Source organism: Epinephelus moara, chromosome 6, assembly GCF_006386435.1.
Source record: "Epinephelus moara isolate mb chromosome 6, YSFRI_EMoa_1.0, whole genome shotgun sequence".
In the NCBI taxonomy this organism is placed as follows: Eukaryota; Metazoa; Chordata; class Actinopteri; order Perciformes; family Serranidae; genus Epinephelus; species Epinephelus moara.
Window position 1 is genome coordinate 30,109,702 of NC_065511.1, and position 23,515 is coordinate 30,133,216.

At 40.2% G+C, this 23,515-nt stretch overlaps 2 protein-coding genes across 3 annotated transcripts; one reads left to right on the forward strand and one right to left on the reverse strand.

The window, feature by feature from the left end:
• Positions 1-152: 152 nt before the first annotated feature.
• On the reverse strand, positions 153-11,141 carry tnfrsf1a (tumor necrosis factor receptor superfamily, member 1a). Its single transcript, XM_050047464.1, has 10 exons — positions 10,973-11,141; positions 6,701-6,805; positions 6,481-6,589; positions 6,210-6,335; positions 5,943-6,095; positions 5,750-5,828; positions 4,874-4,929; positions 3,108-3,283; positions 2,900-3,020; positions 153-2,756 (listed from the first exon to the last, which is right to left on the reverse strand). Exons 2-10 carry the CDS (start codon positions 6,770-6,772, stop codon positions 2,458-2,460), a joined length of 1,191 nt encoding a protein of 396 aa, XP_049903421.1. The 5' UTR covers positions 6,773-6,805; positions 10,973-11,141; the 3' UTR covers positions 153-2,457.
• cd27 (CD27 molecule) lies at positions 6,841-23,387 on the forward strand. 2 transcript variants are annotated; one of them, XM_050047493.1, is made up of 8 exons: positions 6,841-10,310; positions 14,348-15,417; positions 15,769-15,904; positions 15,991-16,116; positions 19,916-20,065; positions 21,854-21,907; positions 22,001-22,105; positions 22,286-23,387. In XM_050047493.1, exons 3-8 carry the CDS (start codon positions 15,769-15,771, stop codon positions 22,393-22,395), a joined length of 681 nt encoding a protein of 226 aa, XP_049903450.1. In that variant the 5' UTR covers positions 6,841-10,310; positions 14,348-15,417; the 3' UTR covers positions 22,396-23,387. The 2 variants fall into 2 exon arrangements, with proteins under 2 accessions (XP_049903450.1, XP_049903449.1); XM_050047492.1 differs by having other exon boundaries at positions 21,854-22,105.
• The last annotated feature ends 128 nt before the right edge of the window (positions 23,388-23,515 follow it).

A 23,515-nucleotide genomic window follows, 5' to 3' on the forward strand; every position in this document is an offset into this window, starting at 1 on the left:
AGCGTGCCTGAGGTTAAATACAACATTACATCCTCATTAATGTTTTTCCTTCATTTACACTTCATCAACACGCCCTAACATTCACTCTCTACCTGTTAATGACGGCTGTCTGGAGCCTCCAGACAAATATATGGCACAAGTCAGACACACAGTTTAAGATACAAACATGCATTTATTCAAAATTCACATATAAACACAATGTCTTTTATATTCAGCTCAAAACTGATTATTCACTGGATAAATTGTTCTTTTATATAACATTGTAAAAGTGCTTTGGAATGACACGTCTTTAGTCTGTCTGAGTGTGACTGATTCATATCTGAATCTGCAGGCCGAGACTGGCATTATAAAAACTGGAAGACTGGGCTGAGGCAGACTGAGACAAGGCGTGTCCTGTTTTCTTTAACTGTAATGAATAATGCTCGTGTGATTTAGTTTTAAGAAATGCTAATGGGGCTGTGAAAAGCCTGTGAAAAGTAGCAGGGGTCTGGTCCACAATAGGAACTACAAACTTCCCTGGCTTTGTTATTGTTCTCATAAAATATAGAAGACTACCTGTTTAAACATTATTACCAGGAACTACTATTAAAACATAACCAGTTAATGGCAAAGGCTGCATAGTCAGAACTGGATTTTGCACTTCCGTGTTCTTAAAAAACTGACTGCAATGTTGAAATGTAAATTTGTAATGGTGAACATTGACAATAATAAGAATAGACTGCTGTAACTGGCATAACTACATACCATATAGTACACACACTGGATAATGGTTTGTTGTTCAGTTAACACACATGAATACGACTCAGTACAAAATGCAGCCTCAACACTCACATCACCAATATATGTTATATAAAATAAAAAGTGATCAGTCCACTATGATCATCATCAAAACTCTTATTCCCTCGAATTCCCAAAGACATACTGTACACTATAGTGACACCAAAAACACAGCGCACCTTACAGAAGGCTTCACTAGCCTTCAAAATTAGTTTGACATTTTGGGAAACGTGCTTAGTAGCTTTCCTGCTGGAAGTTAGATGAAAAGGTCGTACCACTCTCTATTTAAATACCAAATACAAAGCTGGAGCCCGTTAGCATAGCTTAGCATAAAGGGGGAAACTGCTAGCCTGGCTCAAGGCTATTCAACGAAAGCTGGGACACGCTCTGTGGGAGCTATGGAGTATGACATGTGCAATGTAACTTGAGTTATGATGTTGAAGTGCTAGAAATAAAGGGATGGGGTCCACTTAGGTGCTCTTTTTTTAAAACTTCAGCATACATCAGAACGGATGGCAGCCTATATATAACATTTGCATACACAAAGCATTTGTTTGTGGTCTTTTAGTTCAGTCTATTCAGTTCAGTTATTACAGAAATGTATTTAGTACAAAAATATTCCGCCTTACTTGGCCAACTGTGGACACCTCTGTGAAACCAATCAATCATTCCTGTGGTCTACAATAGTGTGTCAGCTATTGAGCCTTTCAGCAAAAGCAGACCAAATTCGCTGTGCATGTGTTGTGACCCATTGATAAAATGTTATACGACACTGTGACTCCTCTTTTTAACCTCCTTGGCCGGGCTCTGTCCTGTGATCCGCCAACTTACACCTTCAAAGCTCACTGCTCCCAGACAAGAAATAGTTCCAGTGTGTAACTCGGCACAGTGATAATGGCTATAAAGGAATATTTTGCCATTTTGGGAGATAGTCTGCACTTTTTAGCTTCCTGGAGGAGAAGTTGGATGAGTAGTTCCCAGGCAAACAGCGAAAAGTCCAAGGAATCTATAAGTGTTATAGTTTCTTTGGGACACTCCAAGAAGTTAATTCTGCGAGACAAGAAATAGTCCAGTGTTACGCAATATAACCCCTATTGTCTGGATTGAACAAACAAGATAAAACACACTAATAAGTGAGCTTTAGAGGTGCTAGCAGGTGGATTTTGTCACTTTTGGACAAAGCCAGATTAGCTATTTTCATGTTTCCAGTCTTTATGCTAAACTAATCTAACAGGTGCTGGTTCTAGCTAGGTTCTTTACGTCACAGACCTGACAGTGGTATCAATCTTTTCATTATCTCAGCAAAACCAATAAGCTAGTTCCCAAAATGTCTTTTTATTCATTAAAAATATATATATATATATATATATATATATATACACACATAGCAGAAGTTTTTCTTTATAAGCAGAATTTATCTGTGCAAGAACTCATTTTCTGTGACGCTCCCTCCCTGAGCCATTTGCTCTGTTGCTCTCAGTAGTCTGACCCTGTCTTCTCAGTGAGCGACTGGCAGGAGGAGAGGTAGAGTGCTCAGTGAAGCTGGTTTCTGTGAAATAAAACTGCCGTGTGGTAGCACCGTGTCAGTTTGAATGCTTTGAGGCTGCCCGTGAGTGAGTCTTTAAAGAGACAATACTTGGTTTCATAAGCTTCTTGTTCCACTTGGCACGCGACGCAGGATTACTGAATGCCGTACACTGTCTCCAGCTCCTCGGCTGCTCGTCCCAGGTACATCTTTCTCAGTTCATCCAACAACTCCTGCAACAAGGGCATGTGCAGCATTCTACCTTGTCTTCCTCTACCCGTTGACCCTCTCTCGGCCCACACCCTCAGCATCTGGTAGTGAGCCTCGCGGCAGGATCGGGAGTGATCCAACTCTGCTTGTTCGATCTCTGTATCTTTCACACCAAGAGAACGCACCAGCTGCTTCACCTGCAGCACAGGAACCAGGTCCAGCACAGTGTAGATCAGGTCAGAGACTGCAGGAAACGAGAAAAGGTAGGGAGTTGTTGGGGGAAGAGATAGGAGTTAGTACAATAGTTTTCTGTATGTTTGAGTCAAAACACACCGAACTGTTCGTATGGAGCATGTGCTGCTATGTGCAGTATAAAATAACACTCACCCTTGATTTCCAGGGGGACACAGTCAGGCAGATTGGGCGGCTCTGGTTCACTCACAGGACTTGGAGGAACAGCCGTAACGCTTATGTTCTCTGAAGGTTCATCACTTTGGATTAGGACTCGCTATGAGACAAAGGCAGATTAAATGTTAATGACTGTAAATGTCCATCCAGCAGAGAAAAGTAACCACAGACTGTTAAATCAGTGTACCTCGCATGAGTCCTGGGAAACGTCTGATGGTTGGCAGGATGGTTTCAGCATTTTCTTCTCAGTCGACATTTTTGTGGCCACATGGGTGATGAGAACTACAAGCACCAGCGAGACCACAGCCACAACTCCTACTGCAGTAATTATGTTGATAAGATATTCATGTCCGGGCTTACGGCCTTCGTAAGGATCCGAAGAGGCAGATAGGGAACAAAAGATGAAGGTGGATACACGTTAAAAAGCAACAGTTATTCTGACAGTCCAAACTACATTCTATTTGTAAAGAAACCACATCTAAAAAACTCTACACTTTAATACCTAACTAACTTTATCTTCGCCTCTTTGATGCTAAACGAGAATATTTCTGCAGGGTTCACCAGGTTAAATTCAAGACTTTTTAAGGCCCAGATCACACAGAAAGTGTTTTAGCAGCTCTTTCTGCAAGCATTTTTTTTTTTTTACTACTGGCATTCAATAATAAAAAAAAAAAAGCAGTGCTGTGCGCCTCGGGTTTTGTAACCTGCAAAATGCTGTCTGTGTGATCGGAGCCTAAAGGAGCTGTATGCGACACTCAGAGCATACCTATGATTCAGAGTCTGTTGCTGAATTATCTGCACACAGTTCTCAACATGGAGGTGGTTGAGCCGGAGCTACCAACTCACGGTGCAAACTCTATAAACAGCCCTAACAATGGCAACAGTGCTGACAGAGTTAGCAGCGTTAACTAGAGAGGAACTGCTCTGCTGCCGTCCTGATAGTGATTGCCACATGAGGGTAGTGCAGAGTGATGGCAGAGGGGCACCTAGCCACCATGCAAGTGCCAGAACAACAAACAGAGAAGCTCAGATTTCAACACATAGAGGGAGAGTGACTTCATTCTCTGCTCAGGATGCCAGATGTCTTTACATAGCAAATAGCTGTTTGCTGCTGTATCAATGTTTTGAATGACGCATACAGAACATTTAAGACCTCTTTAATACCACATAGAACAGAGTGTTATACCCTTGTCATGATTGTAACGGCCTAAGCATTAAAGTATGATGGAAAACTTGCAGGGACAATATGTCCAAGAATTATTTACTGTATCACATTTCTTTCAGTACGTCCTTGCAGTTTATAAAAATAATTCCTAATAAATTAATTAATTAACACCTCCTGGACCTGGATAAGAGACAGATAGTATCAGTGGTTGCGGCAGGTCTGAGGATGCAGACTCCACAAAATAGGATTAAAAGGTTAAGTAAGTGTCTGATTGCCATCCTGGTATTGGATACAAAAACATTTTATAACTTAAATGACAGCGTAAAGCAAGGCAAAGGTTTGGTTTGGCTAATATGGAAAGTTAAGTTAGCGTGTACCTGATTTATAACTCCTTTTCTGTTCCAAATGCACAGGAATAGCTTGCCTTTGCAAAATTTTACTTCCCTTAAAATGTCTTTGCTTACATGACTTGGCTTAAACAGAAAGTGAAACACGTGAAATGTTCTTAGATATTTAGACATTTTCCATTTTAGCTAATTAATATAACGCTGAGACTAAAATGAACAATTTAGACCTAACTGTTTCTCACAAAAAAACAAAACATCTGTGTTAATGTCAGACTGCTGTTCAATTCATGGTTTCCACATTACCACAGTGCAGCTGTAGTTCATTACACATCACACACATCATATTGAAACCGCAGAGTAACACTACATCCTGTTCATTTCATGGCGCCAGTGTATTAACTCTTTCACATAAAAAGTGCCCTGTTGTTCACAAGCACTCACCTTTTGTAGTCAGAACAGGAACTGTTGAACAGTGATGTTCACACCCTTTGGTACAACTGTGGAGAAGAGAGAGGACATTTCACAACACTGAGGAGGAAGTTACACATCTAAAGAGGAAGTGATAAACACGAAGGCCGACGTGCCTTTTCCTGACACCAGCAAATTTGTTCAAACAAGTGCATGTTAACACTTTGAATATAGTTTCCTAGCTAATACCACACAGGAAATTGGTATTAATTGAAGGAAAAATACTGTCTCATCTGCCACAGTTATATATATTATATACAGGCTGTATGGGCGCATAGTTTCTCTGGGGCTTCCCCCCTTTAATTCTTTTATCAGTGACACCTCCTAAACAAATTAACTCAACAATCAATAACTGGACACATCCAGAGTTTTTGGGCTTTACCAAGATAAGTTTATTGATTGCCCCATTTATATTTTTACTAGGAATTCCCTATTTAAATGCCTATGTAAGCAGTTTTAAAAACTTTGGCTAAATGCAACTCCCTCGTGACAACACTTTGACGCAAATGTTTAAAAGATTTACAAGTAGGCCTATCTTACATAGGACCAGAGGGATTTATGATATTTTAGGGTTCCTCTGTTCGTGTATCAGAAGCCAGTGACGTAGCTTATTTAACAAATGATTACTTGTTTTGTAAATGTTAAAATGTCATAAGCCCAGTCTCAGTGTCTCGTAACTTCTCTCTTTTGTTGCCAGCAAATGGAAAGATTGAACAAAGTCGGAAGTGTGCCGCAAGTTTCAATTCAACAAAACAACTTCCCTATTAACAACTTTAAATACAAGCATCCCAAAAACACAGGATGGGAACAATGCATGTAGCAAACGCTCATATACGTTAGTGCACTCACTTCTTGCAGCGTTCACACTTGTTGTTGACTTTGTAGTAGTTCTCTTTACATTCACACACAAAGTTTCTCTCAGGTGTACCTGTGCAAAACAAAAATAATCCTCTTTAGACTGACCACAGAATTAATAAATAAGAAGTTTTTACACAACTAAATATTCATATAATTCCTAACATTGCCAGATCTTAAGACTTACATGTCTGTTTTTCCTTTTCATCTGGTCCACACGGTGTACATCTGAGACACTCGTATGTTTCTGAGTCGATGACAGACTTGTAATACCCCTCCACACAGCGACAAATCCTGTTTTGGCTTCTTTGACATGGTGATATCTCCTTGTCATATTTTGCTGTGAGAAAGGTTGAAAAGAGAGAAAAAGTGAGCAAAGAAAACCCTAACCTGATACATCACTGACAAATCAAAGAGATGAAGCTGATTCACAAAAACAGTAATGTTGCTTTACCTAGGCATTTTCTGCAACGTCGGCAGGTGAAGGCGAAGTTCATTTCGTCTGTATATAGTCCCTCAGTACATTGTCTGCACTTACTTCTCTGATTCACACCCTGACACATTTCTTCAAGCTTAAAACCTGGAAAACATAAACACGCCATGTTCACACAGTTAGTTCTTTGTAAAATGGATTTAATCGTAGAAGAAGAAGTCTGCTTATGTGATATTATTTCCAATAATGACCACTGTGGATCATATACATTGTGCAGGAGGCCATAAAATACCTGGAGAGCATTTGTTGCAACAAATTCCTTCATCATTGGGATATTCCCCTGGTTCACACGTCGCCTCCTCTGAAGTTTGTAACAATGTCAGAGTGGGGATGAACATGCACTGCAGAGTAGAATATACAAAGAAAAGCTTTATTGTCCATTACAAGGAAGTTTATCATGCACTCATGCAATTTCAAATTATTAGGGAAGTGAACTTCAAGTTTTTCCTCACCATAAGGAGCAGTATTGTGCCAACAGGGGCTTTTTTGTTCCATCTTCCTCTTTGTCCAGCTCTCGCCATCATCTTACAGGTTTAGCTCAATCCATCTGAAGCAGCCTGCAAGGAAAACAATCTGTAAAACCCCTAAAACAGCCAATGTAAGAGAGATATAACTCCAGGTACCATGCATACTATTACTGAGTCTACCTTTTGCTGAATGATAGACAGACGATATGCTGTGGGCCCACACACTTTCAGTCACAACTGAATATCTGGTGTTTTAAATTTCCTTAAATGAACAATTAAATCCAGCTGAATTACAAAAGTAAGGCTTAGTTATATTTTTTAAATTGCGATTAAAAAAAATGATTCACAAACAATCCTACACCCATGATGCACTTCTCATCTCTAGCACCACCAACAGGCCACAGTCTGTCATACACTACAGGATACAAATTTCCATCAGGCTCAGCTGTACTTTGACATTAATGTATCATGTGTGCTGCTGTGTTTTGGCAAGAATTTGGCAGTACGATATGAATCACAATACAGGGGTTATGATTCAATACATTGCAGTTTATTGCTATAATGTAAGCCAGGCAACATGTTTACTTTATTTTTTTATTTAATTCTAGGAAAATGTCATGGTATACAGAACACACCATCATATGCATAAAGAAGCTTACTGACCTGCATTTGTATTTATCACAGTCCCTGTAACATTGCATTGAGAACCTACAAGACAAATGTAGTGCCTCTAATTTATGAAGCTCTTTTGACTGCATTAAATTGCTGCTGGTCTCCATTACTGGCCCAATAAGCCCCCCAGTGCTCCCACTCTCCACTCCACTGCACAACCACAAGGTTTGCATGTTGTGTGGTATTTTGCTTAAACAAAAAGTACTTCTGTGCATACGGTGTTGAGGTCTTATAAACAGATTTTGACACAGGGACAAGACAGGGCCTCGAGTGACACAAATAAAGCAGTGAAAGTGAAAGGTTGGTGTTTTGCCTCGCTATATTTGCTTTTTATTTCAGCGCTGTTTTCACAATTTTTGTAGCTTCGTCTTTAATGCACAGTGCTTACAGTCTGGCACCTAGTCACTATCTTATCATGAAGTCTCGACTTCACCTGAACTCTCTTATTGGCTGGGTGCTGCACACCACTGCCCAAAGGCTGCAGCCCATGAAAGTCCTGAACGCAGCAACAGAAGAAGGAAATAAGAAATTACAGGCAGAGGGCGGGTCCTCTGCAGATAAATACACTGTCACATATTTCTGTTGGGAAATCAGTGATGACTGAGAGGAATTACTTAATTAAAGGCCTTTATTGTTTCAGTTGATAAGTGCTTTCAGCCGGGGCTTTCAGGGCCAGTTAGTAATCCAGACTTGAGTACACCTGTGGCTGAAAACATAAAACTTTTGATCTGAAAAGGTAGACTAAGTCGGATAAGCTGCATTTAAGATGTCCTCAAATGACCAGACTAACACTTCTGATTTTAGTAACAACGTGGTCTTTATTACTCAGGCGCTGACTCAGGTCATATTTTAGAAGAACAGCAAAGTTTTCTCTCTATTTTACATCCACTAATAAACAGTGTTTTTTTGGTGTGTAATGAAAAGCCCTTTGTGCATAATTTCAGTGATTAAAAGTATAAAAACTCCATTAAAGAACTCCTGACCCTTGACCTGAGAACCTTAAAGGAACAGTGTGTAAGATTTAGGGGGATTTAGTAGCATGAAGTGGCGAGGGCTGCAGATTGCAACCAGCTGAAACGTCTCCCGGTTAGAATTCCTTTCATGTTTATTGTTCAGAAGGTTTTTACTGGGAGCTGAATAATCCGCAGAGGTCTCTTCATCTCCGAAACAAATGGACCCTGTGATTTAAACTGCTAAAAACACTGAATAAAGCGGTTTCCTGTCAGAAATCAGCGTTTCTGTGATGCTGTTAGGCATGTTGGAGACGGGCCGCTAACCCATCACTTGCTGACATGTGCTCACCTTTTTTTCTGTGATACTTTCAAATCAAGATGTTCAGAAGGTTTTTACTGGGAGCTGAATCATCCAAACGAACAGACCCCGTGATTTAAACCAGAAAAAACACTGAATAAGGTAGTTTCACTTTAGAAAGTCAGAATTTTTCTGGCACTGTTCGCCGCAGAGGGGCTGTTAACTCAAGACCTTCTCATTCCAACTCAGCAAACAGTCGACTTTCACGTCTAAATATGACGTGCTAGGTAACCTCCTGTATCTGGTGCTGACGTCCCAGGATGGCGTGTCAATTTACGCCTGTGTCATGTATTGTGTTTTTTCAAAATACACTTATGTTTTCACAGGAAATGTACAGTTTCTGTTTCATAATATTCTTACAACGCAGGTAAAACACTTCATTTTCATGTTTATTTCCTTGTGCAACAAAAGCACGTGGTTGTGTTTAGAAGTCAACATCATGGTGAACAGCAGGCTCCCAGGTGAAAGTCTGGGGTTTGTTTGACCCATCCGCTTCCCCTCCAACCTGCCTTATAGAGACTTTCCAGCTCTTTATACGATGTAGCTGCCGGCAGTGTTACAAACTGGCAAAATCACTGATGAAGCGGTGGTATTTGAAGAAATACCAGAGTCAAAACGGGCTGGTTAACTGCAGTAGCTGACACGAAAACACACACGGACCCATCTAGAACCAGTGTTTGGTTTGTCAGTTCTGGGCTACTGTAGAAAAATGCCGGTGCAACATGGCAGACTCCATGGACAAGGACCTGCTCCCTATGTAGATATAAACGGCTCATTCTAAGGTAACAAAAACACAACGATTCTTATTTACAGGTGATTATACACTAAGGAAAACATACTAATTATATTCCATGTCTGCCAATTTATCCCTCTAAATCCTACACACTGGACCTTTAAAATAATTTACCGAACCAGTTGACACACAGTAAACCTGGGGCTCTCACGGCTCTGGGACCACTTAGTAATCCAGCCTTGAGTACACCTGTGGCTGAAAACATTAAACTCTGTATCTGATAAAAGATGAAGTCTGATAAGGCGATGCCGACATGTCCTCAAATGACCAGACTACCACTTCTGATTTTAACAACGTGGCCTTTATTACTCAGGCACTGACTCAGGTCATAGTTTAGAGGAACATCAAAGTTTTCGCTCTGTTTCACATCCATTAATAAACAATGCTTTGTTGTGTATAAATAAAAGCCATTTAGTGATTATAAAAAAAAAAATCTAACTAAATGCCATTAATGAACTCCTGACTTTTGACCTGATTATATTAACAGGATCAATTCACCCATCCCACATACTTGGCATCTAAGCAACACTTAGTCTTAGTCTTAGATTTAGTTTAAGACACCCACCTCTGACATGTCTGCCTCTTACACAATAAAATGGAGGTCAAGGAAACTTCATGTGATTAGGAATCAAGATAATCCATACACTTTGCTATGGACAGGTTTAACTCTCTGACAAGGAAATAGGCCAAATGAAAACAGTTGACAGGTCTGTGGATGAAGCTGAGTAACCATTATATTGGGGAGGGGGCTGAAGTTTCAGAGGTGGTTTTCTCCACACATAGCAGATAAAACGAAACTATTTGCAGGGTCGGTGAGAGGTAAGCAAGAAACTCTTTTAATGAATGTGTTAGTTATGATATGATAAAAACATAAAGGCAGCTGTATTTTATTTTGTTTAATGCCGAATATGATACCTTAAAATACCCTTAAACTGAGATGTAAGGCATTACATATTAAAAGGGAAGTTGTAGTAGTTTTCATTACACTGAAAGTCATTTGAGGTTGTCTCGTTATATGGTAAATGCATGGATGGATTCTCCTCTGCCATAACTTTTTATTAGTAACCAAAGGGCATAAACACACATTAAAAATCAATATAGGTCAGGATATTTAGTGAGGTATGTAGTCAATAGAGACTTAAGACTGAATTGGTCTGCAGCCAGTTTAAAAAACGACTCTGCATATTTCAGCTCCACTGGTTTGGCAGCTTCGCCCCTTACTTCCCCGTCGCTCTGACACACACACAGTGCACTTAACTTCTAACTTAAAACCCCTCAAAAGTCAACCTGACAAACTTACATGTTTACTGATAACTTTGACGTATGTCAGAGCAATACATACACTCAAGTTTTTACTGTTTCTCTTTCTTGTCTCATCGGTTTCGGTATAGCTACACACCACACGCCTACCACTACCACAGTCTGAAGTCTGATATGAATCTCTTCCCACAGACACGCAGAGGTATTTTACCGTCACTTACCTGGACAACCACTGTCACAGCGAGGGCTTTGTCCTTCACTTCAGGTCCATATACGACAATTAAGTGTATATTTAATTCAAAATATATCAGTTTTGTTTTTACCAAAGCAGAGCGACGTGCCGTTGCCCCTTTCGGTACAACACGAGCGGAGGCGGACTCAGACGGGAAATAAGATGCGTCACGAGACCGTCTGTGTGGCAGCAGGCAATCTGCAGCAAAAACACACAGAAACCTATTAGGCATTAATGAGCAATACACACAGGTGAGCGCCCGTAAGTCTACAGGTGACTCACTTTACAGATGCATGGATATACACATATATGATATTTACATTCATTTCTCCCCAATGAATATTAAACTGCCTTTAAAGGTAGATTAGAGGAAGAACTACTTACATTTTAATCAATGTTGCAAAATGGCCCTAAATAACCCCTTAATTGACTTTATTTCAAAAAAACTTTATTTCAATGTCAGGGACACAATAAGAATTTGCCACTGAAACAGGTCCAGTGTTCAGGATTAACCCTTTGAGACCTGGAATGGCATCCATTTTCTTGTGCTGCATTTAGGTGCCTTCCACAAGTATTGAGACTTTTAAACCTGGAGCAAATTGGTTTGATTTCTGTCGAAAACATGGGGAAAAGGGCAATGAGCAACTCTGCAAGAAATGCCCCACAAATTGCAAGAAATTAGTAGATTTAAAAGATTGTAAAAGCTCAGGGAAAAAGTCCATGAAACTGTGATTATGATTATTCATTCACTTTCTTTAACCGCTTATCCTGTTGGAGGTCACAGGGGGGGCTGGAGCCTATCCCAGCTGACATTGGGTGAGAGGCAGGGTACACCCTGGACAGGTCGCCAGACTATCACACGCTGACACATAGAGACAGACAACCAATCATGCTCACATTCACATCTACGGGAAATTTAGAGTCACCAGTGAACCTAACCTACATGTCTTTGGACTGTGGGAGGAAGCCTGAGTACCCGGAGAAAATCCACGCTGACACGGGGAGAACATGCAAACTCCACACAGAAGGGCTCCCCCACCCTGGGTTCGAACCACGAACTCTCTTGCTGTGAGGCGACAATGCTGACCATTACTAACCATAGCCTATTTATAATTATGATCATGTTAGATGCAGTGGTTAGCATTGTCGCCTCACAGCAAGAGAGTTTGTGGTTCAATGCTGGGGTGGGGCGCTTGCACCCTTCTGTGCAGAGTCTGCATGTGCTCCTCGTGTCAGTGTGCCCTCTCCAGCTTCCTCCCCCAATCCAAAAGCATGCACATCAGCTTAATGTGATGACTCTAAATTGATCATATGTGTGAATGGTTGTCCGTCTCTTTGTGTCAATAAATTAATGATAATATATTTAATTTAATATATTTAAATATATTTTAATCACTTTTTCAGGTTATTTTTATTTGAATTTTTATACTTATACCTTTTTTGCTTTTTTTTTTTTTACACTAATTTTGTGCAAATTTTTGGGTAATATCTTCTTAAGCTGCTCATTGCCTTCTTCTCAAACAGTCTCATTCCTGCTGCCTAAACCTAACCAACCCAACCAAAGAAGTCAACGAGTACTAGCCAATCAGAGGAAGAGTGGAGCAGGCCATGCCTTCGCTATCTGAGGAAAGGCAAATTCTCATACAGAGCAGGTCCTCACCCATGGAGTCTGCAGTGCTGTTTCTACAGTAGCCCAGAATGGACAAACCAAACACTGGCTCTAGATAGTTCTCCTACGAGCTCGGCACATGGGAGAAGTTTCAGTTCTCAGTTCTCAAACTTATCAGTAGATGCCACTAAATCCTACACACTCAACCTTCAATCTTGAATCTTAATTTCATCACAATTCCACTTCTCTATTTAAGGTCTCAATTTTTATTTCCATTCAGCAATTACACAAACCGATTGACTAGTTAATAGCAGAATCAGGTTTAGAAACTTGCCTTGGTATTTTGATGCAAATCAATAAACATATTAAGAGGGGGGGAAAAGAAAATGTTCTGCAGCAGTCAATAATTATGATTATAAAATGAGCAATAACAAATATGTACATATCTGTATAAAGGGAAAGTTCACCCCAAAATCAAATACAGGCTACGTATTTCTCCTAGATGGCATTTGGCTTGTGGTGCTCAAACCTCAACCCTGATGTCTCTGTCCAGAAATCATGACCAGGTCACTCAAGATAATCCACAGGCCTCGTTGTCAGCAGTTTCATGTAGGAACTTTGAGCACCACGAGCCCCGTGTCATCTAGTTTCATTATATTTAAGAGAAGGCAGACATCTCTATGGCTGATAACTCCAACACTCGGCAACTCACACCAAAACAATCTAGACTTATAAATAGCACTACAGGTTAGAGGAATATAAATACTGTCTCTTTAAAATGGAAAGAGCTGCACAGTATTTAAAACAAAAGGACGCTGTACAAAATATTGATCTAGGAACATGCAAATGTTCACAGTGTAAAGTACAAAGAATATCTGCAATATGCAGACACAATGAGCACATTTTTAGGTATTCACTTGAGGGCATTTGATAGATTTATTAGATATCTGCATGCATTGCTAACTAGCTAATACGCCTGTAAACTATTTTTAAAATTCCTCAATTACCAGGGCCTAAATAAATGACTTAAAACCATGAATTTTAAGTCATTTAATGTTGGAATTAAAGCTATCAAGAAGATAAAATGAAGGTTCACGATGAAAATTCAGCATCCCTGTAGGTCCACGTAGCATCAAGTAAGTGCAGACAATATAGTAAGTATAACTTGATGCACTGTAATTACAGGAGCTATAAATGGAGTAGGCTGGTACTTTGTTCAGTGGGCCAGCAGAGTGTAGCCTCACGAGACTCTGCTGGTGTACAGTACATGAAAGAGCTCAGTCAGCAGAGCAAGACAAGTGCTTCCTCAGAAAAACCACATCCTTCCTTTTGAGTGAGCGAACAAAAAAATGTGTCTTCATCTCTGTGTGCTTCCTCCTCCCCTCTTTCTCGCTCTGTCTCTGGCTTTGTCTCATGCTGTCAGAAACTCACACCGGCACATTTGGCATAACGCACAGACACATTAAGTTCTTTCATGCAACTGCAGGCACTCACACTAGTGAGTTTCATACAGCCTGTGGGGATGGCAGCTCTGAGTCTGTGTGTCGATTTTGCATTTCAAGCCAAGTAAAAACTAGCTTTTGTTTATTAAGTGTTTAGTTTGTTACACCAACTTTGACATGTTTCTGGCAAGTTCTAATCAAATGTACGAATCCCTTCGGTCAAGCAGCCTAATACTGAAACCTCAAGATAAGCATGACCAGGTTTGCTCTAAGTCACTTCAGTGATTTTAATGCTCAGTCATCTCTCTTCCAGTCATCGCTGTACTCTGTTTGAGTGGTGTCGAGAGCAACACTTGGGCCACAGAGGCAGCCCCTTCAACCTCAGGACCCATTTCACAGTTGACAGGAGGTCACGTGTTGTGGCCTAGTTTCTGTGAAAAAATGACAAGGGTGGTGAGAACAGAGAAAATGACAGCTGAATACTGGACGCGCTGAGACGAAGAAAAGCTGCCACTCTGTGTCTTATTCAGATGTTACTGAAGTGGAGGCTGTTTGAATGAAGAAAAGAAGAAACATTTGCTGTTAAGAAAAATAGAAATCGCAAGATTCAGTCAGCACCAAATGCAAATCAGCTGTCATCGCTTAACCAATGACACAGAAAGTTTTCACACCTGTGAGGTTTCTACTGTAATAGAAGGAATTTCCCATAGACATATTACTGTTTATTGCTGGCAACATTTGTTTGTTTGTCTAAAAAGCTGTCTGTTGTGCACTTTAGTTTCTCATTCATGATGAATAATGTGACTTTTGGTATCACCTTTACATTTGATATTGTTGGTCTGATATAAATCTCTTTGTATTGCTCAATCCTGTTTGTCATAATGTTGCATAGCAGCTCATCAGAATAAATTGACTTCTTGGAATAATGTTTATCTCCCCAACGGTTTTTTGTAAGAGCAACAGAACAGCTTGGAGTCAAATGACTGGTGTATGATATTTTCACTGAAATGACCTTGTCATCCAAGTTGAAGACAGAGAGGAAGAGGCAGTGACAGATGTAAGAAAGAGAGCGATGAAGAGTGCTTGCAACCAAAAGCCTGATTTTAGATGAAACGAGAGAGACGTTGCCTGTGGAAAAACTGTGGAGGCTGGTGGAGGGCTTGTTTTTGTGCGCAGACTGAGCCAGGGGGTCGCAGCAAGAGACGAAGACAGGATGAGCATGCAAGGCACAGAAATCTCAAAAGGCACCATCAAGATGTCAGGCTTTCAATATGAGTCATCGCTGACATTTTATGAATAGTCCCCTGATACACTTCTGGTCCCCTGTTCAGTCTCACACTCAGAGGGTCCTGGGTTACATCTTGTCTCACATTCTCGTCCAAGGTAAGTAAAGACTACGAGAGACAACCGTAGCTGTCAGTCAGAGCTGTGTTTAAAGCTTCCTGTTATCTCCTGTAAAGTTAGAAAGTTGTTTGTATTCATACAAGGCTGATTTTATCTTTTATTACCATTGTATGTTATCTGAATAGTGTGTGTACAGTGTGCTGTGGAGCTGCAGTGTCTGTGATGACTTGTGTGAATACCATAAAGCGCTACAGACCTTTGTCATGTTTTTAGAGATGTATGTTGTCTCAGTGTCTGTTAGTATGTAAATAAATCTGTTTAATAAACCCGTTTCCTCCACCTCTTCTTTCTGCTCGTCCTCATCCTCCTCCTTCTTTCTCTTCTTCCCAGATGCAGCCACTCTGTGCTTTTACCTTCCTGTGCACTCTCTCGTTCCTCTCTCCTGTGCTGTCTCGACAGTGCACTGACACAGAATATGCCTGGCCAATGGACGAACCCCGTTTATGCTGTCACATGTGCACACCAGGTAAAACAACTTATTTTCGTCTTGATGGATTTCACAGTTTTGCTGCAAACAGGTTAAAAACTGAAAAGTCACTGTGTTTATTCCAGGTCAACATATGGCTGGGCGTAGACAGGATATTTGTTATATTGATTGTGTACCTTGCACGGAAGGCCTATACACTGAAAAGTACAACGTGGACATGACCTGCGAAGTTTGTGTAAACTGCAATAAACGTGAGTAATCTCACAGCTTTTTGTTTTGGGTGTTAAGTATGCTTGAGATGTGAAGTGTGTGAAAATCCTGCCTATAGAACAGAAACAGCCTCATTACAGTTCAAGGATGCTTTAACTGGGTGGATTTGCGGAGGTTTTAACCCTCCTTTACTTTAACAATTTGCTCTCTGATAACGTATCATAACTCAGGACACGGAAAATAAATGTTTAATATGATTATTATACTGTATCATTATCAGAGATGCAGGTTGAAGAAGAATGGTAGAAATGTTAAAGCTGAAGCAGGAACAGAGCAGTAGATGCCAAGTGGTATGGTTTTGATTTGAAGTGATTAAACATTACAACAGAAATACTGTCACCCCCCCCACACACACACACACACACACACACACACACACACTGCCTCCCGGTTTATTTGGTGTGTGTCATGTCTTCTGAGCGCAACATGTGAGTGAATCATCACTTCTGTGGAGTTCTGACCAGTCCGGTTACTACACCAAGTTAGTTGTTACTCAACTTTGTCTCTAAATCATGATTTCAGAGAAGCTTGAGTCTAGAAATCTAAGGTCACATATGCTGGGGGATTTCCCATTTTGTGTGTCATGGTGGGACACAGTCAGAGAGAGATTAAAAGCACAAGGGGGGTCTGAGAAACCCTCCGTGTACCAACTCTGGAGGTTATTATGGTGGGATTCTGCAGCAGTGGCAACACCAGCACAGGCAGCACAGCCCACCAATCGTGGTTAAGACAGGAGGAGGTATAGGCCATCGTCATGTCAGTGGAAACAAGAGAAAAAAACAGAAAAGTGGTAAACATCGGAAAGAGCTCAGACCTGCTACAGGTGAGCAAAAACAGCCGGTTGTGCTTATTCGTAAATGTCACTGTGGAAAACACAGAAGGGAGAAAACAGAAGCCTGTGATTCTCAGTCTGAATTTTGACCTGTCTTTGATGCACCAAGACGTTCTCTTTACATATGGTAATCAGAGCATTAGCATATATCAATCCAGTTTTATAGTGAAGCTGTAAACAAACCTTTTACAGTCTGACATAATATCACGCTGAAGGCGATGAAGGTGGGTGTTCAAAATGTCAAAAACCTTTAATCCTACACACACACAGGGGCTTTATGTCAATTAACATCTATGGAAACTAATTCAGGTGGAAATGACTCCCACACAGAAACCTCATACACCGATCTTCAATACAACAGTATTAATTTACATTTGGTTATACTTTGATCTCTATCTGGGTGTTAAAGGGCAACTTCGGCAAAGTTTAATAAATGTACCCTATTTTCCTGTGTGTCTGTGCCTAAGTGAGTGATGTGAATGACAAGTTTTGAAACTGGTCCAGTATTGAGAGAGAGGGCTGCAGCCACTTAACACCCTTCAGGCTACTTTATGGCAGGGCGTTCAACACTTTTGAAAAGTGTCACTCGACAGACGTATTTTCAACAGGAATACAGTGTTGCTTGACACTTTTCTTTTATGTCGTGCACCTGGAGATTTTGTGTTACTATCGTCACCATGGCGAAAGTAGCTTTTAATCCACACTGACTCCGACCGACATTCAGTGTCTTTGTCCAGAGAAGCACCCCTCTGTCAGCAGCAGCTCCTGTGGAGCTGAAAGCACAGAGGCCAACCAAATTATCTTGCCAGCCTGACAGCAGATATTTACTTAACCAAAATATCTTTTATGTCAGCGCCACAAGAGGAAATCAGCAGAGTTCATATTGATTGATTCATTGATTTTATTTACCAGCCCTCTATAGCAAGTGAGGGAAATCTGCCGCTCAGACTGGGAGCTGATCAATCAATACATATATGGTTAATAAGTTAAACACACATAAACAGCAGGAGACTTGTGTGATTTGCTGTCTGTGCAGATTACTCTTTACTAAACACAACAGAAACAGACTCACAGGGTATCTCTGGTTACCATGGTGACAACTGAAACCTTTTGCTTAAGCATAAATTGAAAATGTGTATTTAATTTCTGTCAAGCAACACTTTTCAAAAGTTTCAAGCGCTGCCATGAATCAGACTTCAATGTAACCGATTGGGGCAATCGTGCACTGTCACTGTGCGTCCATTAAAAAACTGTCATTATGCCACAGACATCCTCAGATTGTTATTATAAATGTCTCTTTACCTTTAGTTGATCTGGTCTGTTTGTTATTGTGTCAGTCACGCTGAAGGAAAAGTCTAGTTCTCTCACAAGGCGTGAACTTCGGCTCAAAAAAATGACGGCGACCATCAGATTCAAAGGCCTCATCCACATAGTGGAAATCAGCTAAATAATCACCCATGACTTGAATATCTTTAAGACAACACTAAGCTATGCTTTCTGCACACAATTCCAGCTTTGTCTTGCTGCAAGAAATCACGTCTTGAGTGAGACTTGGACAGGACTTGGAATAAACAGACCGGACCAAGAAAGTAATGAAAAGAAACTTCAGATACTTATGATAACAATCTGAACCTCTCTGTAGCAAAAATAACCCCTTTTAATAAACATAAAGTGACAGTGCACAATTGCCCCATCTGGTTATATTGCGGGTGTCACGCGAGTGCCCGCTGCAGCTCTTCTCTCTAACACTGGACCAGTTTCAAAAACTATTATTCACATCAGTCACTTGGACACAAAGACATGGGAATATAGGGTCCAGGGCTGAAAAATGTTAACGTTTTCCTTTAACAATTTGCAAGGATTTGGATGTGCAAACACAGTTTCGAAGGAGGCACATATTTCAAACATTCAAACTAATATTTTTTTACAGAATAACATTTTCAGTTCTTAAATCCAGTAAAATGGCATCAGTTCCTGTGTATCTACTGCTTTAAATCTGCTTTCACCCATACATTTACACTTGATTCTGTCATCTTCAGCTACATTCATATCATATAATAATCCAGTGTAGGCATCCTGGAATAAAAGATAAAATAAAAGACTTCATTGTACTGTAATGGATCATCATGGGACAGCAGCGTGAAGTCAGGTAATAGACCATCCTTAGAATCCTGCTGAAGAGCAAGCTGCTATAGCTCCAAAAGCTTCACAGAGGGGGGGAAATGTGGACACCTGCAGACTGTTTGATAATCTGTTCTGAATATTAAATTTAAATGGTGCTTGTGGAGACATTAAGTTGTCAGCATTAGGAAACAGTGGAGTTTATTCAAGGTAAGAGTGTCCTGAAAACGAAACATGTAACACATGTAAAAACGTGTCTACATTTGAGGCTGTAATTAGCTCAACATGTGCGGTTACACCAGTTTATGTAAAGAATTCAACCACTAAGATCTGAAGTTCTCTCTGAACTGTGACCATAGATGACACAAATTTACAGCTATAATGGTTGTCATTGCTGTAGTTTCATAAACTGTGTGAGGCTGCTTAATAATACAAATGTTTTGTAATGACTCTGGCTCCATTGAACTCATAGAGGTAGTTTTTTTTAATCTTTTTTATTTTGTGAATTCATATTTAAGTATGAAGGTTAAAGCATTCTGTGAGACAAATGACATTTGATCAAAGAAAGATAGAGCTTTCACTGAGAAATACCAGTTTTATCTGTCTCTAAAGAAAAGGTGATACTGTGGTTATATAACCGTCCCATGACTTAAAACCAGTCTTTACCTGCCGTGCCCTGTCTGTGAGTCATTTATGTTTTTCTGAATTATGTCATGTTTTACAGGCATATGCGTGTGCTCGTCACACACGCGAACACACTCAGAGTTATGACTGTACATTATCTATCAATGATGACTGTTTTTTTTTGTTTTGTTTTTTTTAAACAGCAAACATGGAGTATAAGAGAAATTGCAGCACCACTCATAACGCTGTGTGTGGATGTAAAGCCGGCTACGCATGCAGAGACCTGTCCTGCAAAGACTGTGTGCCAATACCAACCTCCACCATCAAAACAACACTCCCTCCATCCACTACAGGTACCTCAGAGTCAACTGAAGCGTTACACATGCTGTTCAAATGCACATGACCTTTAGTAGACTTCTCTATCAATCTACACACTCAACTAAACTTTCATACAGATGTTTGAAAAAAAAACAGACTTGTAATATAAAAGCAGATCTTTTGCTTAAATAAATTTGACATATTATACAGAAAACACTGAGAAACAAACTTAACACCAGGGTGAAAATCATATTGCCAGAAACAACCTTAGCAGAGGACTTTTATTTTGACCAAATTAAATCCATTTACACCATAAACTGATGCAGAAAAGGCACAAATGGTGCATAAATATTCATTAGAATGCAGGAAATCAAGTGTTCAATGCTCAAAATGTTCTGGCAGAGGACCCCAACTTCATATTTGCCCCTCCCATTGATGACAGGAAACCTACAACCAACCTACTTAAGAATTCTCAGGGTCAAATAGGGTTTGACTCTGTCATTTTGGACCTGTGAAGACCTCTAGAGCAGTGGTTTTCAAAAAGGAACCCTTTTCCTATCACTGAGTAAACTGACGCCCCCTGACTAACTGACATTTTTTGTGGGTGTTTCATATTATATTCAATGCATAACAATGACAGTACAACACAACTGACAAACTGCACACTAAACAAGAATAGTGAGTGCAAAAACTGCAGGGAGTTTGTGTAAAATACGCAATTTAGATTCATTTTGAGCAGATTATTTCTACATATTGCACCAGAGATAAGTTTTCCTGATAGTTTTAGGAACTTTTTATACAGTTCTTTGTCTGTATTGTGTTTTATCTACATACTTAATGGGCTTCTTCTTTGAAAAATTCCATGTTTGTGTCTCCCTGACACTTGCCCATCGTTCACAAACACAAGATGAGAGTGTTTAGCAGAGTGAAGGCTCTGTCAGTACAGCTTGTGTTCAGGTCTTTACTGTGCCCTTATCCTGTGAGATTATCTTTAAGTTTATATCCTTAATAATAATCTTAATGTTAAAGATAATAGTTTTGTTTAGTTTTCTTTGTAGAAACAAATGAAACCCTGAGATACAGGCCTACTGTATATGTATTTTAAAAGTTTCCTCACACCCTCTGAAATCAAAAGGTGTCATGACCCCCTGTGAAGCTTTGGCGACCCCTAGTGGGGGTTGAGCTGTCAGAGGTACTACGCAGATTTAGAGAGCCTATTTGATTTCTTCTGTTTCTTCTGTTACAATTTTTGTGTGACGTTATATTTTGTTCCTCCTACCTCATCATTTCATGCTCGTACAGCTCTGTACAAAGTTGGCCTTTGTTCTTTTCAGGCACTCAGATTTTCCTAGATACGCCCCTGGTTATGACCACTTTAAAGAAGTTCACTAGAACTGCAACTATGGCAACATGTTGCACTGTAGCACTACAGGGAGGCACTATAACCATAGCAACATGATGTCCAGCATTCTGCAGTGGTTGCCAAGGTCAACTGAAACAGCTCTGTGCTGATGTAATAATTAAAAGTAACACAGATAAACCAGCTGATAATAATGTTGATAAAGTATTTTACATGTTGGCGACTGATTGTTTACTCTGCAGTCTCCATGGAGTCAGGGTCACACACACACACACACACACACAAGGTGACATGAGTTAATTATAAATCGTGTTGCGTGGTTATAAATCCAGGCTTCCTGACCAGTGTGTTAAAAATAAGACAACTCAGAGTGAGCTCACTGGCCAACCTGAACCATAAACAGTTCAATATTTCCATTGAACCATTACATGTGAGCTGATAAGTTTTATCTCTTCCTCTCCAGCCCTGAAGCCTGGAACCCTCACCACACTCTGGGAACCTTCTCAGCCAATCAAAGGTAGAGTGAGTTACTGGTTCTGCCTGTGCCAATTGAAACCAGTGGGGGTTCATGTAAATCTTTCAAAAATGTCTTACTTACATATTCTTACAGATACGGCATGGTTCCTGGTGATCATCGCTCTCCTGTGTACAGGACTTGCACTTGTAGTTTTGACAAAAATCAAGCCCTTTCTGCGTTGGATCAAATCCAAACAGGGTTTGTGGATTATTATGAAGCTTGTAACACTGCAGCAGTACACTAACACAGGAAGCAAACTGAGCTTTCTATCAATTCATAATGTGTATGAATTTATGTCTTTTTATCATCTAAGGGGATTATTACCTCATTTTTTAATCTAATTTCTTTAAAACGTTACTCTATTCTGTTGTTACTCAGGATACTTTTTGGCTAAAGAAGCTGCACCAGCGCCACAGGGCTCCGAGGACGAAGAAGTTTCCACTCCTGTTCAGGAAGTGCTCGGGAAATGTGATCAATGTGATGTCTGAGTTTAAGACCCTGAACTTCGATGAGCAAGAATTTGACAAGCAGACCTTTAGTGCAAAACATCTCTTGTTGTTTTGAACGTTTGTGACAAATGGGAGCAAACGTCACTTGGCCCGTGCCGATGAATGGAAACTACAGAAAATGTTTCAAGACTGATGCTGTTTTCCGGAAGGAGATGTGACTTTTTGACATCTGTGACGTTAAGATGATAAAACTGTACAAAGATAACACAGATAACAAATCTGAAAGACACTGAGTGAGACTGTGACGGTAATATATGAGTTGCAAATTGTACAGTACGTTGCTAAATGGTGGTATGTACTATGGTACACAAAAGTTAAACATATTCCACATCTTTACATTTCAGCCCTGTCTCACAGAAAAATGTGAAATGGACACGAACTCTTAATGCATGATGTGGTGGTGGGCACAAAATGCACCACAAAAAACAATGCCACTGCAAAGTCAGTTTGGATCTTTTGTTGTGGTGGACACACCAGTTAAGTATACAGCACAAGAAAATCTGCGTAAGAATGTTAGGAGGGATGGTAGATGTGTCAAACAAACATGGACTTTCAACCAGGAGACCGCTGTGTGTGTCCTGTGTGAATTGATTATAGAAAACAAGTGTCGCACACTCTGGCTTCAAATGCATTTCTTTTATTTTGTGTCCCATGAGAGGCCAAAAGTCAGCTTTACGTAACTTTACATAACTATGCAAAGTACTTTATGTAGGTACTACATGTAACCACACAAAGTATGTAAGTTTACGTCATATACTTAGTTATATTACCGAAAACATGTTTTTTCCCCTCTAAACTTTAAAGGTGCAGTGTGTAGGATTTAGAGCCATCTAGTGGTGAGGATGGCAAATTATAACTACCTGACAATTCTCCCATGTGCCAGGCTCGAACTCCTGATTAGAATTGCTTCAGTGTTCATTGTTTAAGACGTTTTTATCAGGAGCTGAATCATCCGCAGAGGTCTCTTCCTCAAAACGGACAGGGTGATTTAAACTGGTAAAAACACTGAGTAAAACAGAGGGGCTACTTAGTACGGTGGCCATCACAAAGGGCCCTATCTAGAGCCAGTGTTTGGTTTGTCCGTTCTGGGCTACCGTAG